Below are 18,116 nucleotides of genomic sequence, written 5' to 3' on the forward strand. Positions count from 1 at the left end.
ATAAGACACTGATTTACTGGCCCACTCTATTTCCCTGTACAGTTCCTTATTATACTCATCAGAGTCATTAGGCCTATAGTACACTCCTACTCTCAATTTTGATCTCCCAATGTTTATGTCACACCAAACTGACTCCACACTGCACTGTCCAGCAATGTCGACTGGCTTCACTTCCGTGGTGTTTATGTGTTTCTTAACTAATAGCATAACCCCTCCTCCCTTCCTATCCTGTCTATCCTTTCTGTAGACGTTGTACTCCCCAAATTGCAGTTCTGCATCCCTTATATCTGTGTGACACCACGTCTCTGATATCCCAACAATATCTGCCTTTGATGTTTTGAGCAATACCTCAAATTCATCAAATTTATTTACTAAACTCCTAGCATTGGTATACCCGCAAGTATACCTGCACCTGTTTCTATTCTTAGCTACCCTAACACAACCCATGTGTTTACTTGTACCGCAATGGCTCCCAGCAGTCTCTGAAATACCATGCATCTTGTTTTTCAGGCTTCTGCTCATTCTAATAGAAGCAGTGCAAGAATGTCTTTCACCTCTGCCAGTGGCTACTGTCAATCTATTGGTTTTTGTCTCCCCCCAAGCTAGCAGTTTTCCGACCCACCTAACACTGCCTCGATAGCATCAGCAAATATTCTTGCACCCTTTCTATTTAAGTGTATCCCATCCCTGTAGAAGCAATCTCTCCTGTTAACAAGTACAGTCCAGGCTGAAAAAAATTCTACCCCTTGAGCCTTGCACAATCTTTGCAGGGCCGAATTGATCGACAAGGCTCTCATCATATACTCCCTCCTATCGTGTCTGGGCAGAATTGCAGACACTTTCAAATTCAACCCTAATTCTCGGCTTTTGTTCAACAGTGGCCTGTACTTGTTAAGTAATTCTGCCGGTCTCCTACTCTTAATATTATTAGTGCCAACATGTACAACTATATCACCTTTTGTACCCTTAAAAGATGATATTCACTCTACAACGTCATCAACCTTTGCCCCTGGCAGACATACCCTGGTCCTGTTCCACCTATCTTTTTTACAAAGCATGTTCCCCGTTGCCCTGACAATAGAGTCACCAACAACTACTAGTTCCTTCGGGACCAGCGCATTCTGCCCTAGGGGTTGCCTCTGTGTCACGCGATGCCCAAGTGCAAGCTCTGGCGTTGATGTGGGCAGCTGAGAGCTTGATGGGCCCCCTCAATTTAGTTTCTTCGAGGGCATCCACCCTGTCCTTCAAGCTCTCATATAGGCCCACAAGAACGCCGAGTTGTTGCCTGATATCGATACACTCCTTGCATCGCGCACACACAAAGGCATCCCCCATGGCAGTATCATGTCCCGTACCCGATTGCTCTGCAAACATCAAGCAAACAGTGCATTTTATAAGGCTGTGAGTCAGAGGACAACTGCCCCCCCTCATTTCTACGCTGAGCCACAGCACTTCCATTAGCTTGAGCCTTTTGCTTTGCTGCTCTGGTCTGAGTCATGATTCTATTAATTAATTATAATTAATTATGTTATGTTATTAATTATGTTAAATATAATTAATTATATTATGTTTGTAATCTAAGTCGTTATATGTATTTATTTAAAAGTACAATTTAACTGCTAACGAAGTTCAACTAACGCTATCTAGTACGGTATATAACCTACGGTATATCTAGTACGGTATCACAATGGCGGGAAAGTTACTAACGGTAACGGCAGTTACGAACACGTGGAAACCCTTACCGATACTTTTACAAGGCCGAGTAAAGAATAAATACACCAAATTAATCAAAAAATCACAAAATAATGTTATACTACTAAATTTAAATCAAAAGTTTTAGAAAAACAATAATTTCAAATCAATAAATAAGAAAAATCCACTTAGCGGCTTTGAACACGACCGTCACTAGTGGCCTCGTCAGCAGACTCTCCAGAATTTAAGAATAATTTAAGAATAAGATCCTGTTTAAGGTACACCTTGCCTGCTAGAATTAAGCAGTGTTGAATGCCTTTTCCAAGTTTCCAAGTGAAAGAGAGAGGAAGGGAGAGCTACATTTGAAAATATTCAAAGTGAACTTACTTCTAACATTGTAAAATCTGACTTACTTTTTTTTTTTTTTTTTGTTATCAAATTCTACAATTGTGTAATATAATAATAGATAGAAAAAATATGATGGCCTAACGTATAAATTTTTGTTGGCTTATGGGAGAAGTTTTTCTACTTAAGTTCAACAAGAATCACATGAGGAGCTCTCTATCTTAAAATCATTTGAGTGCTTGCAAGGGAATAGGAATCAACAAATAGTCTTAAGAATTTGGAATTTTATGAAACAGTTTTTGGAAGGTGGAGAAGAAATAGGATTAGTAATATTAACATTACTAGTGCTAAATCATGCAAAAAAAAGCAGGTTTACACAGCATCAGCCAAAACAAGGGAAAAAAAATAATAATTCAATATCACCTAATCATCAGATCTAAACACTTTGTCTAGTTCTTGAATTTATTCAAACTACCGATCTCTACAGCACCAAATGAAAGTTTGTTCTAACAAACTTTAATTTGGTGAAAAAACCTCTTTCGGGTCTCATATTAGCAAGTTTCTCTACGTTATCAACTATGGCTCAAGGAAAAACACATGGCAACATCGCAGTTTCAGTACCGCTATGCTCTTATCATGTGATCGCAACTGTTGCCTCACTCTGCATTACATGATAAGTTGTTGTTGCCTCAAATGAGTCTTCAACTCTGATGCAGTAAACCTCGAATATAGATAGGTGTTGGGTGATTTGTTGGCCATGGAAACGCTGGGCACCCGGGGTCACAGTTTGGGTGATACTAGATGGAAGTATTTTGGACAATATCAAGATGGTATATTCAGCTGCTGTTGAGTTTTAGGAGCATCAGTGACTAGGGCCATGTTGTTCCGTGTATTTGTCTGTAAACTGCATGTGTTCTGAGGTCGATTTTCTGCTTGCTGGATGAAAAATCCAAGTTTCTGGAAGAGACAAAACCATACTACCCTCGCCTAAGACCGACTAACTCCGCTACACTTTGAAAAAAGGACCCCATAAAACTTCCTCCTGTCATCAACGGAATTCGAACTTAGGTCTTTTCCACCTGGTGTAGGGAGGACGGCGATCCTACCAACTGTGCTACCCTTGTGGGTAGCACAGGTGGTAGGAATGAGGTAAACGATTGCTGCTGACAGGATTACTATTCACCTACCATATGAAAGTTGAGAGAAGAATGTGAGCATAAATCTATGCTGGTGAACATAAGGAAATCATGGCATCCTTTCCTCATTAATAGTGTGATTTACCATTACAGAGGGAGAAGTTGTAATAATCAAGAACTCTTTTGATGAGACATTTACATCTGATGGTGATAGTAATGTACAAGTTATCTATAAATTACTCAACTGATTATAAAGTTCAATTAAAATTTTATAGTAATAGGTATTGTAAAACTGTTTGCATTAAACAAACTTCATTAAGCAACTGAAACAATTTTTTATCACACAACTGCTCTTCATTCCAAGTGTTTTGAAGAGTTTTATCTTGAGATATGGAAGCACTGCCTGTTCAATCCGGTCTATTAACTTTGTGATATTGTTAACTTTTTTGCATACACCTTGTCATTTATGTAGCCCCATACTAAGAAATCCATGGGTGTGACCTCCCAGGAATGAGGAGGCCATGGAATGGGACCATTCTGGCTGATCCATCAGTTAGGAAATCATGCACATGCAAGAACCAGTGTAGTAATGCCCCATCTTGCTGATAGAACGCATGCAGCTGCATATCTTCCAGCTGAGGTGCAGCTTACAATTTGAGCATATCTAGGTAATTTGTGGAGTTCACAGTGTTTTTCGTGGAAGACATATGGCCTCATCACATGGCTGAAGGACAGTGCACACAGTTGGGACTATCATGCTTATGTTTACAAACTGAGTGGGGATTTTTAGATCTCCACATGCAATAATTGTGTACGTTAACTTTACTAGACAAGTAGAATTTCACTTCTTCATTGAAAAAGACATTTTCTAGAAAGTGCTCATCTTCACCTTCATCTATAGGTTGAGAATATGAACAGCAAATTCCTCTTGTTATGGTTGGACATGAGGCTTAATTTCCTGGACAATTTATGCTTTGTAAGTATAAAGTTTTAATCTCTTGCAAACCACCCTGTGCGATGATGCTCATGGTATTTGCAGCTGAAGGCTTTCCCAGCATATAGATTTTGTAAGACTTCGGTAAACACTTCCTGAATTTCTGAGACTTCATCTGAAGATACATTAGGCCTACCTACACTGCCAGTTTCTTGTAACCGTTTCACCCATCACCTCATTGATTGTTGCACAGATGGATCTTTCGGTAAATCCTGTTGAAAAGGTCTCTTTACAGCCACTAGAGATTTGGTATCCACGACACACACTAGTTTCTCCTGCATTGTTGCAATACTTGCTGGGATCAAAACTACTGACTGCATGAGAAAAAATGCTTTGAGTGCTTTGATAACTGCAGCAAACCATTTTAAGATACCTATTACAGTAAAATTTTAATCGAGCCTTATAATCAGCCAATTAAATTATAGATATCCTGTGTACTTCTACACAGACAGTTGTGGCTATTTGTATTAGCTAAAACATAAGAAAGGAGTAGGAAGCTGTAAGATGAGGGTTTGTAGATCATCGTACTACATTAGGGTTTGGTATGTTTATCTGAAATGCAAAAATTTTGTCTAAATAATAGACTTACTTAGACAAAGTAATTTTAACTTACTTTGTTAGTAAGTTAAGACTTACTTAGACAGAATCTAAATAATACATTTTCGAAATAATCAAAATAATACAGTTTCTAAATAATCAAAATAATACAGTTTCTGCTTATAATTAGAGATGATCAGATGGGCACGGGTTTACATGACATACAAGAAACAGTATTGTTTTTAAAGTGGCCATAGTTAACAATAAAATTTAAAATACACTAGTGGCAAAACAAATAAAAAAGAATGACATGAAATATATGCAATTGTAACTAGGATTAACAATAACAAATTTCATATTTTTATTAGTAATGTAATTTAACCCATTCTGCAGTGTGACATAGTTCTAAATTTTTCATGTGTAGTATCTGGGTATTATTTAGACAAATTATGTTTTGAAGGTCACTTCAAACAATGTAGCCTTTAATGTACAAACTGTCTTGTCATTTTTCATGCACATGTTGCCATCTGTGTTTCTAGCTAACTGTAGACAATTTATACTGATAAACTGCCTACAGTTAGTTGCACAATTCAGTTTCAAAAATCAGAGCAGAAAATTGCAACTGTTAACCTCAGTTGTCTGATTTCGGCTTAGAAAAGCCAAAACTGTTGATTTTATAAAAAATTCAGTCCAGAACGTGATAAAACTGAACCAAGTAATATATGAATAGAGAGAGAAAATATTTTTGCACATGAGTTTCGTTTACCAAGTTTTTTTATGAATTTTTTTTAAAATTCCAATTTGACTTTTGGTGATAATTTTAGTAGTTTTGGAAAACACATCAATATTTTTAAGTATTCATGCACAAAATTTTAATCTATTCAATATTTTCAAATTACACAAAAAAGCTCACTCCACCGATCAAACTACTATCAAAAATTCTTTAGGAGGGGGCCCACATGTAGCAAACACATAATGGAGTTTTAAGAAAGCAATGAGACAAACAAATGCAGATTTCAATTAATTCACTTCTTAAATTTTTACAATTTTTCTATCATAATATTTTTTCAAATAATACTACTGAACATACCCAATTGGTTCTTTCCTTGTAAAAGTGAGATTCCGATTTGGACGAGAATTACTGATTGGAATAGTGCATCCCTGAATTTTATCACACCAACCAGCAAAATATCTCCATGTGTCTATTGACATCCCAACATGTGTCTTTAAAGCCAAAGTATATACAGCACCAGAATCAATACTTTCTATGGTTGCCAATTCTTCTTTATTTTGTTCAAGAAGGTCTGCAAGTCTTAAAACAGGGGGAAAAAAAAAACCACATTAAAGACACTTAATTAAACCACATAAATTAGTATCAACAAAATTTCACTGCATAGAGAGTACTATGATAAGTCCTCATAGTTAAATTCTCAGTTAAATTCTGATACAAAACTTACAAATGCCACAGACATTTGTTAGCAGTTTTCAGTTTCTATTTGAGCTTGTCCAAAGTGACAATATACTTAATAACTGGCAACATTTTTGGATCGCAGTGAATTCTTTATCAGGCCTAATGAGAAAAGACCAAAATCTGGTTCATTAGGACTGATGATAGGATCAAACATGGAATCCAGAAACACTGCCAATTACAATGGTCAACAAAGAGGGGGGGGGGGAGAATTTTTTGTACCTTCAGATTGTAAAAGAAGTTAGTCCAGTGATTCCAAAAACCCAAATTATGTCTTTATCATGTCTCCATTAAAAAAAAAAAAAAAAAAAACTGTAATGTTAGTAACTCTATAAACAACCAATTTCAAATACAGCCGGTTCCAGTTATTTGGGACATATTGTGACTAGTGCCTTTTGGCCCGATTAAGCGGCTACCCAAATTGTGCAGTTTCACGTAAATAGTTAAAAATACAGTGGATCCCCGCTTTACAATTGGTTCACTGTACAATCAAATCATGTTACGATGGACTCACCATAGTAAAGTACCATTCACTATACCATGTGTAGTAAGTCATTGTGATCATGTTTGTGAATTGAATTTTAATTCTATTAATCAGCATTCTAATTAATGAAAAGATATAATAAGCACAAATTTATCTTTTATTACATTACCAATTAAAAAATTAAATGATACGTGAAAATCGGAAGAATATAGATGATAATCGGAATAGTTAATATGTACTGTAATACGTACATACTAACTAGTTGACATTTCTGTTCACTGACATTTATGGGTGAGGGTTAAAATTTAAAACAGTAAAAAGATAAGCAATCAATAACAAAGAACACGGCACACACAAACTGCAAGTAACACAATAAATGTAAGTGAGAATGCAGTAACAAGTTACGAAGCTTTAAAAATAGGAATGAAGAGAAGATTCGGAAAATTAATTTTTTTATATGATTGAAGATTTCATGGAAGTCTAAACACATTTAACCATAATAACCCACAGAATTCCAGCTGTCGGTATTATCGCAAATTCAATAAGATCGAGTTTACTATCAGTTTATGACAGATTGCACTAACAGAAAAGCCCAGTAAACAGGTGACTGCTAATTGTTTTTATTGTTTTATGGTTGTGGCCGCTATAAATCCTACCAATCCATGAGGTATGGTTGGAGACAATTGTAGGGTAATCTCCAGTGCTGTGGTCACCTGCCCCGATTAAACAGCATATTTTCCCAGTTAAGTGAAGTAAACCCTTGGCTATTTTCTCGATTGGGTTCTGTTCTTTAAGATTGCCCCAAATAAATGTCTGACCTGGATTAACTGGTGACCCAAATAACCGGAATCCACTGTATTTATATAATAATACATATTCTATCTTAAAAATGACTCTTAGTGTTGAAATTACTTAAATCAAATGCACTGCCCTACCATTAATATATAGATGATGATAATCAGCTAAATATTAATATCTCTGTGTGGATAGCTGATCGACATCCCTGCCAAGCACCATGTTCCAGAGAAAAACTATAAATATGCTCTTAGCCCTTCGAAGAGACAGTAGTATGATTGCAAATGTAAAAAGATGTTGCAATCGACAAAATTAATTGACTTCCAGTGCAGACTGACAACAGGCTCCACATAAGCAGTCATTCTGTTTGTGACATTTCAATGGTACCGATGATCCGTAGGTTGATGTGATCTGCAAATGGAAGTGAGGGAGTGCTGAAACCATAATGAAATAACAAAGAAAACCTCCGAAGCCAAGAAAAGTGACAGGAGAACAGAGAATTATCTGCTAGAAATATAGGTCAACAAAGCAAACATGCAGCACTCAGTGAGATGAGTGCTGCATGCTTGCTTCGTAGCACTCAGTGAGATGACTGGGACATATATCAGCACCATTACAGTGAACAGAACACTCCGTGATATAGGTTGCCACAGCCATGCATCCATCCAGACACAAAGTGCCAAGAGATAATGACAAACAATTTTCTTCCTGTGATTATAAAGTGCTCTCCAAAGTGTTATAGTTTTGTTTCTATTCTAGTGTACTTATTCTTTTATTTACTTGAAGTGGTTCTGCATTTTACAGGGCAAAAGTAAGAACCAAGAAAGGAAATCCACCTTTCTTTCCTTAGTCTTTATATTATTACTAACCAACTCTACTAACTTAAACAACCACTTGTTTAATGACAATGGAGTATTGTCAATGATATACAGGAATTTTTCCAGCAGGGATAAGGAAGTGATTATTCCCTTGTATAAGGCAATGGTCAGGCCACACCTAGAGTACTGTATACAGGTCTGGAGGCCTCATTTCAAGAAGGATGTAGAGCTGCTGGAACGAGTACAGAGAAGGGCAACAAGATTAGTGAATGGAACAAAGGGGTGCTCTTACGAAGAAAGGCTTAAGTTTTGCAAATTACAGTGTCTGGAGACTAGGCACCAGCGAGGTGATCTGATAGAGGTGTATAAAGCCTTGAATGGTTTAAGCATGCTTAATGCTGATGGGATTCTTCCTCTAGCTCAGAAAAATCACCTGAGAGGGCATAAATTCAAATTGAGGAAAGACAGATGTAGGATAGACGTGCAGAAATTTGCCTTTAGCCAGCGGGTGCTTGGTTGGTGGAACAGACTTCCATCCCTTGTAGTGGAGGTTGATAGCCTAAATAAGTTTAAGGCTCAGCTGGACAGGTATTTTGAACGAACAGAGGGGTGAAGTGGAAGTGGGTTTTTTTTTTTTTTTTTTTTTTTGGCTGATGCTGCATAAGCTTGCTTTCTTGCATCAAATGCCTCTACTAATGCTAATGCTACTTGGCCACTGGTGGCATAGCTCCTGCCTCCATGTGGCGAGTCCAGTAACATGGGGATAAACAAACCCTCAGAGCTAAAAGGAGCAGAGGTGGAAACAAATGAATTTCCACGTTTAGAGTCAAAGAGCTCTGAAAAAAGTGACAATCACAATACTGACTACAACTTCTCTATCTCAAAGAGAATGAAGAAAGACAGTGGCAGACAGGAATTACCAGCATTCCTGATAATACATTCTCTGTCAACATAACTTGTGGGCAAGCTTTCCCCTTCATCATTCAGAGATGCCTCGAACATGCTACAGGTTCACCAAAAATGGTCAAACATCTCCAATCTGGAGATTTGTAATTGAGACCACCAATTCTCAACACACTGAACTATTATTATGTCTGACATCCTTGAGCGGAATCACAGTTCACCACATACCACCCTCAATTCTTTAAAGGGAGTGATCACTGAATGGGATTTATTGAACGTTCCTGAAGATGAAATAGTTCAGGAACTTAAAGATCAAAAAGTCACTAAGGCAAAAAGGATCATGATTCGAAAAGATGGCAGTTTAATCCCTACCCGAAGTATAATTTTAACTTTCAGTTCCCCAAACCTACCAGCTTCAGTCAACCAGGATATTTAAACTGTTGCGTTCGGCCGTATATTCCCGAACCCCCCCTAAGGTGTTTAAAATGCCAGAAATTTGGTCATTCCCAGACAGCATGCTGTGGGGATACAATGTATACAAACTTTGGGTGTAAAACTCGTACACAAATAGATTGTAAGGCATCAACTTCACAGTGTCCTAATTGCAAGGGCAACTATCCAACATACTCCAAAGACAGCAACCTCTGGAAGTTGGGGAAAAAAATACAAAAATATAAAATCGAAAAAAAAGTTTCCTACCAAGAGGCAAGAAAACAAATAAAATTCAGTATGCCAAAATGCAACTATGTTTCTGCTACTTATAGTCACCAATCAGTAGCAGGTAAGACAGAAGTGCCCATCCTTCTAGACACATAAATCTCAAATTGAGCTTGATCAGCCCTCTCAGTCCAGCATCCATCTCCACCAAATGCAGTAGATGAATGCAATGATACACCACAGACAGTTCCATCCTGGAGACTTCCCTGTTGTCCAGCAGTGAATAATTTGCAAAAACCAGATCCTGTTGAGGTGAAGCAATCTCATCTATCAAGCATGGATACAGATGATACAACCAACAAGAAGATCTGCTTGATATGCATGCAGATTATGCCATGGAAAAAAGCAATGACACAGGACACCCTACTTTTTCAAGAAAAGAAAAAACAAAACTTGACAGATATAAACAAGTCATTCACAAAAAACACACAGACTCATCTTCTCATCACAAAACTAAATAATGGAACAAATGGAGCATACAATGGAATTGCACAAGTTTTCGCAGCAATATTGATGGTATCTATGAATTAATTCACCATTATAATCCTGCTGCCATATGGCTACAAGAAACAAATTTAACACCAAAAATCTCTGTTTCAGTCAAAAACTATACTATCTTCAGAAAAGATCGATCTGAAACTAACAGCCCCCATGGAGGAGTAGCTATACTCATCAAATCACGAGTCCGCTCTAAAGCACATTTCATTGCAAACACCATTAGAACCTCTTGCTACATGCATAGTAATCAGTATCACATTGCCATTGGTCTTGATATATCTTCCACCAAACCATCTATGCACAATTCAGGATCTGGAAAATCTTATTTCTCAATTACTATCTATTATCTGTCTCTTAGGAGATTTTAATGGACGTCATTCATTCATTCTGAGGTTCTCTGGTCTCAGACGGACGTAGTGAGCTAATTGAAATGCTACTCGACAGAGAATTTGACATTGTTGAACACTGGCTTACGCAGTTATATTCATTTTCCTACTGGGTCAACCACTGCAATAGATCTCACAATCTGCTCTCCAATCTTCTTCCTATTGAGTAGGCAGCACACGACAATCCTCTAACCAGCGATCATTATCTACTGATTTGTAGCATTCACATCACCCAGTCCAAACAAACAGAAAAAGACACAAAATGGAAATTTTCCAAAGCGAACTGGACAAAATTTACAAATCATGTTTCTTTTTATGCAGATATCATTGAGTCTTCTGCTACTGACACTGCCACTGATCATATCACAATGCAAGATACTAACAGCTGCAACAGCCACCATCCCACAGTCTCAAATAAGAAACCATTGCCATGCCAACCACTGGTGGAATGGTGATTGTAACGAAGAAAAAGGAGGGAAAAAATGCAATATGGAACACTTTCCGCAAATATCCCACCACTGCCAACCTTATTAACTTCAAGAGATTGAGAGCCAAGGCTCGTTACATTGGGCGAAAGGCCAAAAAAGATTCATGGATAAAATTTGCCACCTCTTCAATCAACAAAGATACTGATACCCAAATAATCTGGCAAAAATAAAGCTTAACAGGAAATATCATATATCACCTTCTCCTATTATTAACTGGAATGGGAACGATATCTCCTCTCCTGGGGAGATTGCCAATTCCTAAGACACTGAATTGTCTGCCTCAAGTGCATATCAACCGTCTTTTCAAAAAATTAAAGCCGAAGCTGAAAAAAGGAACTTCAAAGCTACATGTCCTTTACCCTATAACCAACCACTCACAATATCTGAACTGAAAGAATCTATATATACCTCAATAGACAGCACTCCTGGACCTGGCAGAATTTACCATATAATGCTTCAACATCTCACTCAGAAATCACTATTGTCATTGCCAAAATTTTACTATCGGATATTCTCAGAACATACATTCCCACTTCCTAGCAACATTCTTATGTAATAGCTATGCCGACCAGACTAGCCGGGTGGGTAAAGTGGCAATCCAAAGGTCGCGGGTTTGAATCCCGCCTTGGGCTTGGATCAAAGTACTGCAAAAACCTCGGGAGGTGCATTATGGCCACAGAAGCCGATGCGCCAACAACTAACAGAAAAATAAATAAAATAAAAAAATAAAAATGCAATAGCTATACTGAAACCTGGAAACGATCATTCGATTCCTCACAACGATAGACCAATTTCTCTAACCAGTTGCTTGAGTAAGACTTTGGAAAAAAATGGTTCTTTGACTCACCTGGTATCTTGAATCCCGAAACAGAATCAGCAAAAATCAGTTTCGTTTTTGAAAGAACAGATCTTTCCTAGATTTCATGACAAAAGCTGAATCAAACATAAGAAACGTATTCATCAGAAATCAACATCTCATCATGATATGGCTTCATATAGAGAAGGTTTTTAATACCACATGGCAATATGCCATCCTAAAAGAACTCCATTCTATTCATATGAGAGGCCATTTACCATATTTTATTCAAAGCTTTCTTCAATACAGATCTTTCCAAGTTAGGTACCTGCAGGCTTTATCTCAAACATATATACAAGAAGAAGAAGAAGTCTCACAAGGCTCTGTTCTTAGTGCCCTGTTTTCAATTCAAATAAAACCTATCACAAACCACATTCCAAACACCGTTAACTCATATCTCTGTGCTGATGATCTAACCATATCCTGCCATTCCCAGAATATGAACTATATCGAGAGGCATCTGCAAATATCCATAAATAACATTGAATCATGGATGGCACAAAATGGATACAAACTGTCAAGTCACAAATCTACAGTCATACATTTCTACACAAAGCAGAGAATGCATCCTGAATCTGAGCTGCATTTGGCCAATCACTCTCTACCAATTGTGAACAATATTTGCCTCCTAAGGCTAATTTTTGATAAGAAGTTAAACTTCCAGGAGCACATCAAATGTCTAAGAACTATTTGCACAAAGAAAATGAATATATTCCAAGTCATCTCCAGTACATCATAGGGTGCAGATTGTTATACCAAGCTCCACATATATAAGTCCCTAATTAGATCTCGGCTAGACTACTGAGTACCTGTTTATGACTCAGCTAGGGAGAGCACCTTAGCCCATCTTGCACCCATCCAACACTCTTCTCTTAGGATAGCCCTAGATGCATACAGAACATCACCAGTTCAAAGTTTTTATGTTGAGGCTCACAAAGCTCCACTTAGCATCAGAAGACAGATGTTGCTGATGAACTACTCAGCTAAAATTAAAAGCCTGCTTACTCATCCTGTTTGGCCACTACTGAATGATCCTCAGTGGAAAATCCACTATGCAAATAAACAAAGAACAATTCAGCCTACTGGTATTGGACTGCAGAACCTAAGAGAAAGCTGGAATAGTTACAGTAAAACATATATTCCTTCAATGCAGCTTGTTCAGCAATGCCAGAAGAATTACTTAGTTTCATTTCGGATCTACAACAACCTCTCAATGGCATCATTGGCAAAGAAGCAAATCTCTACAAATTCTTTCTCTACTTAAAACAAATTCAAATGTATGGCCATTTCTAACTGCTGCACAATCAGTTCTTATATGTAAATTCAATTGATTTGGGAGGTGCAATAGGGCCTAAGTAGCTTTGTGCCAGAAAAAACCACCATCAGAACAACAGCAGCATCCATCTCCAAACCACTAATCACCCCCCAACTAAGGCCTGATAATGCCTTGGTAAAGCCTGCTGTTCTTGGACCATATATCAATGGAAAGTTGTGCTTGAGAGAGAGAGAGAGAGAGAGAATGAATCATGATAGATAGTCCTCATTCCAGTCAATGATTTATCGACCATTATCCAGTAGAGATCGGGAGGTCATAACCCCACCCTCCGGCATATGATGGCACGATGAAACCAATGGCCCTCAGTCCCCAGCAGCTTTCACTCCCCTTCTTACGGCAGTGAGAGGATCAGAGTGGAAGCAGAGGGTGGTAAGAATCTGAGTGCAACCAGGCTGCCATGCACGGAAACTGAACGTGGCCTGTTACAATGTAAGATCGCTCATCGGTGAAGACAGGATATTAGAGCTGTAAAAGGAATTAGAAAATGTGAATTGGAATATATTATCGGTTTCTTATTCATTTCTTAATTTACCATTGAAGAAATGAATAACTTATATAAGTTTATCAAGTGGAAATCTGCTGTACGCCAATAGAAACAGTGAAAGGAGCGAAGACGGAGTTGTCTTTCTGGTCCATAAAGATATAAAATACAACATTTTGGAATTCAAAAGTACATCACCAAGGGTGACAAGACTACTACTCAGGATTTCTAAGAGGTACACGCTAAAAGTTATAATGTTTTATGCAAAAACATCGAGCCATGATGATGAAGAGGTTGAAGACATCTACACAAAAATTGAGTATTCTAGAAGAGCAGAAAATTGACCACACTATCATTATGGGGGACTTCAATGCTAAGATTGGAAACAGACAAAACAGCACAAAAAGGGAAACTATAGGAAATTTTGGAATTGGTGAAAGAAATTAAAGACGTGCAAGACTTGTGGAATTTGCAGAATCTTGAGGAATGTCAGTAATGAACAATTTTTTCAAGAAAAGGGTGAATAGAAAGTGGACAGGGAGACTACAAATGGATTAACAACTAATGAAATCGACTTCATCCTCACTAACAGAAGATATATCATGAATGATGTTACCCTCCTGAACAAGGTAAATGTTGAAAGTGATCACAGAATGGTAAGATGCTCACTTGATATAGATGAAAGAAAAGAAAGGAAAAAAACTGACTCGAGTAAATAATGCGAAGGTCTTTGAGAGAACAGAAGAGGAGAAAAAGCATTATGTACTGGAACTTAAGAACAAGTTTGAGCTTCTGCAGACTGCTCAGGACCAAGATATCAAAGAGAATTATTACAACTTTTTGAAAGTGATAAAGCCCAAGAAACCTATAGGTAAAAAGAAATCCAAAGAAGAAAAAATTAGTCTAGAAACACTTGTCAGGATGAACCAAAGACAACAAATGAAGAGCAAGATAAACACTGACAAGGAATAAAATTGAGTATAATGAGTTATACAAAGCCATTAGAAAGAAACTCAGAGAGGACATTAGATTTAACACAAGAAAAGTACAAGAAACATTAAGGGAAAACAAAGAACTTAAATCAGCAGCAATGAGCAATAATACAAAAAGACAAATGATACTGAAACTAAAGAATAGCGATAGTGTACTTATAAATAGCAGAGAAGGCATAATTCAAATAGTAGAAGACTACTATAGAAGAATTATACAAAGAGTGAGGGAATGATGCCAGCAATGGGGAAGATGGATCGCAAATTAGTAACACATACTTGATATCCTTCCTGATGAGGTAGAACATGTGTTGAAGAAAATGAAGAATCAGAAAGCCACGGGGGAATATGAAGTTCCTGTAGAGTTGTTAAAATTGGGAGGCAAAGACATGACACAGAAACTGGCAAGACTCTTCACAAAATACATAAGAAAAGGTGTGACACCTAAGGAGTAGAATAATACAATCATATTTTTGCTGCATAAGAAAGGAGATAAATTGTAAAATATAGACCAATTAGCTTGTTATCCCACATCTACAAGTTGTTCACAAGGGTCTTTACTAACAGATTATAAAGAATACTTGATGAGACTCAACTGAAAGAGCAAGTTGGCTTTAGGACAAGATTTTCTACTATGGATCACATTCATGTAATAGAACAGCTAATAGAAAAGGAAATGAATATAAAAACCATTATGTCTGGAATTTGTGGAATAAAAAAAGGCATTTGACTCCATACACCTTAAGGCAATGTTTCGGGCTCTGGAAAGACAAGGAATGGATACCCCATATATTATGATTTTGAAGAAAATATATGAGAATGCAACCTCGTTTATTAGACTAGACAAAGAGAGTAGCAAATTTAAAATTGAGAATGGAGTTCAACAGGAAACACAATATCTCCAAAGTTTACAACTTCGGAGATAGTGTGTTTACAACCCCTTGAGGAAGCTTTCAGAAGATTAGTCTCATCGCAGAAAGGATTCAATCAGAATGGAGAGTACCTAAACGACTGAGAGGAAAGTGGAGGAGAAATTGTTGAAGATAAACATAAAAAATACACCCGGGTTTGTTGAAGTATATCCAGTTATATTAAAGGAGGCAATAAAAGATCGTATAAGAGTTTCTTTGCACTCACGGGAGGTACCCATGGACTGGAGATGTCCAAATGTGACCCCAATTCACAGAGGGGAGGATAAAAGGGCAACACAAGTAATTATAGACTTGTTAGTTTAACTTCTGTTCAAGGAAAATTAATGGAGGCACTGGTTAAAGAAGCACTGCAGGATCGTATAGACAAGACCAGTTATAGCTTGGACACGGCATGGTTTTTGTTAAGGGAAAGTCTTGCCTGACCAGTTGATTGGATACTATGATGTGGTCACAAAGGAACTGGATGCAGGGAATTATTTTGATATCATATGTTTGGATCTTAGAAAGGCTTTTGATACTGTTGCACATAGAAGACTGCTGCACAAATTGGAGCAGTGTGGCATTGGAGGCAAATTGCTGCTATGGATAAAGAGATGGTTGAGTGGGAGAAGACAGAGAGAGAGAGAGGGGTAATCAATGGACACTGCTCATCGTGGACTAATGTTATTAGTGTAGTCCCTCAGGGTTCAGTATTGGGTCCATTGTTGTTTTCTGTATTTATAAATGATATTGATGATGGTATATCAAGGTAATGTCCAAGTCTGCAGACAATACAAAGGTAGGAAGGGTTGTTAAGGACACTAATGATAGTACGCTGCTGCAACAGGATCTAGAAAAGTTGAGCAGATGGGCTGAGAGGTGGCAAATGAAGTTTAACATTGACATATAGTACTACAAATGGGAAGCAGCAACCCCAGAGTGACGTATCAACTCTGTGGTACTAAAGTGACAGTGGTAGAGAATGAAAAGGACCTGGGGTAATTGTGCAGGCAGATATGAAGTTTTCTAAGCAGTGCAGACGGTACTGCAAGAGTAGCTCAGAGTGTCTTGTCAATGATATACAAGAATTTTTCTAGCAGGGATAAGGAGGTGATTATCCCCTTATATAAGGCAATGGTCAGGCCACACCTTGAGTACTGAATATAGGTCTGGAGGCATCATTTTAAGAAGGATGTAGAGCTGTTGGGATGAGTACAGAGAAGGGCAACAAGATTAGTGAATGGAAAAAAGGGCTTCTCTTACAAAGAAAGGCTTAAATTTTGCAAATTACAGTGTCTGTAGACTATGCACCTGTGAGATTATGTTATTGTTATTATTTTTGTTTTTAGGAGCATTAGCAACTAAGGCCATATTGCTCCGGGGATATGCGGTGGTCATTCTCTGACCATTCCGCATCCTCCGAATGTGGTCACGGGCTTGAACCCCAGTCTAATTAAGAAGTGTGTGCTACGCACTGCTACTCCTGCCCACCTGGTTATGGAGCACCTGCAAGGTGATCTGATTGAGGTGTATAAAGCCTTGAATGGTTTGAGCATGCTCAATGCTGATGGATTTCTTCCTCTTGCTCAGAATAATCATTTGAGAAATCATAAATTCAAATTTAGGAAAGACAGATGTAGGATAGATGTGTGGAAGTCTGCTTTTAGCCAGCAGGTGGTTGGTCTGTTCCACCAATCCTTTGTTGTGGAAGTTGATAGCCTAAATCAATTTAAGGCTGAGCAGGACAGGCACTTGGAACGAACGGAGGGGTGAAATGGGAGAGTGTTTTTTTTTTTTTTTTTACTTTTTTATTTGACTGATGCTGCATAAGCTTGCTTTCTTGCATCATATGCCTGTACTAATGCTAATGCTAATTTAATATTTGCAGATGACATTGTGGTCCAAAACCATGATCCCAAGGAATTAGAGGAAATTTTTAATAAGTTATGCAGAGTTAGTAAAGATTTTGGACAAAAGATGAATATGGCTAAAACAAAAGTAATGACGATCAAGTATGCCACAGAAAGGAATATAATCACTGAAGGTAATTGAAAAGGTAGATTCATATACTTATCTGGGACAAATCATTAGCTGTAAGAATGATAATTGGCTGGAAGTCAAGAGAAAAATAAATTTTGGATGGATTGCATTCAGGAAATATAATCACATACTGAAGAGCAATATCTCGATTTGTCTGAAACATAAAATGATGAACCATTGTACAAACTTCCCACCATGATTTATGGAAGTGAAACTTGGGCACTCACCAAAGTAATGGAAAA

The 18,116-nt window shown here is 37.6% G+C and overlaps 1 protein-coding gene across 3 annotated transcripts in view; it reads right to left on the minus strand.

The window, feature by feature from the left end:
• Positions 1 to 18,116, minus strand: part of LOC150078525 (mitochondrial 10-formyltetrahydrofolate dehydrogenase) — a 910,691-nt gene that overhangs the window by 309,012 nt on the left and 583,563 nt on the right. For all 3 annotated transcript variants that reach the window (XM_090385282.1, XM_090385283.1, XM_090385284.1), the window contains one exon: positions 5,795 to 6,016. In XM_090385282.1, the coding sequence (XP_090241408.1) occupies positions 5,795 to 6,016 (222 nt within the window). The remainder of the gene's footprint in view (positions 1 to 5,794; positions 6,017 to 18,116) is intronic.

Source organism: Mastigoproctus giganteus, chromosome 11 (assembly GCF_048544385.1).
Source record: "Mastigoproctus giganteus isolate SK-2022 chromosome 11, ASM4854438v1, whole genome shotgun sequence".
NCBI classification, from domain to species: Eukaryota; Metazoa; Arthropoda; class Arachnida; order Uropygi; family Thelyphonidae; genus Mastigoproctus; species Mastigoproctus giganteus.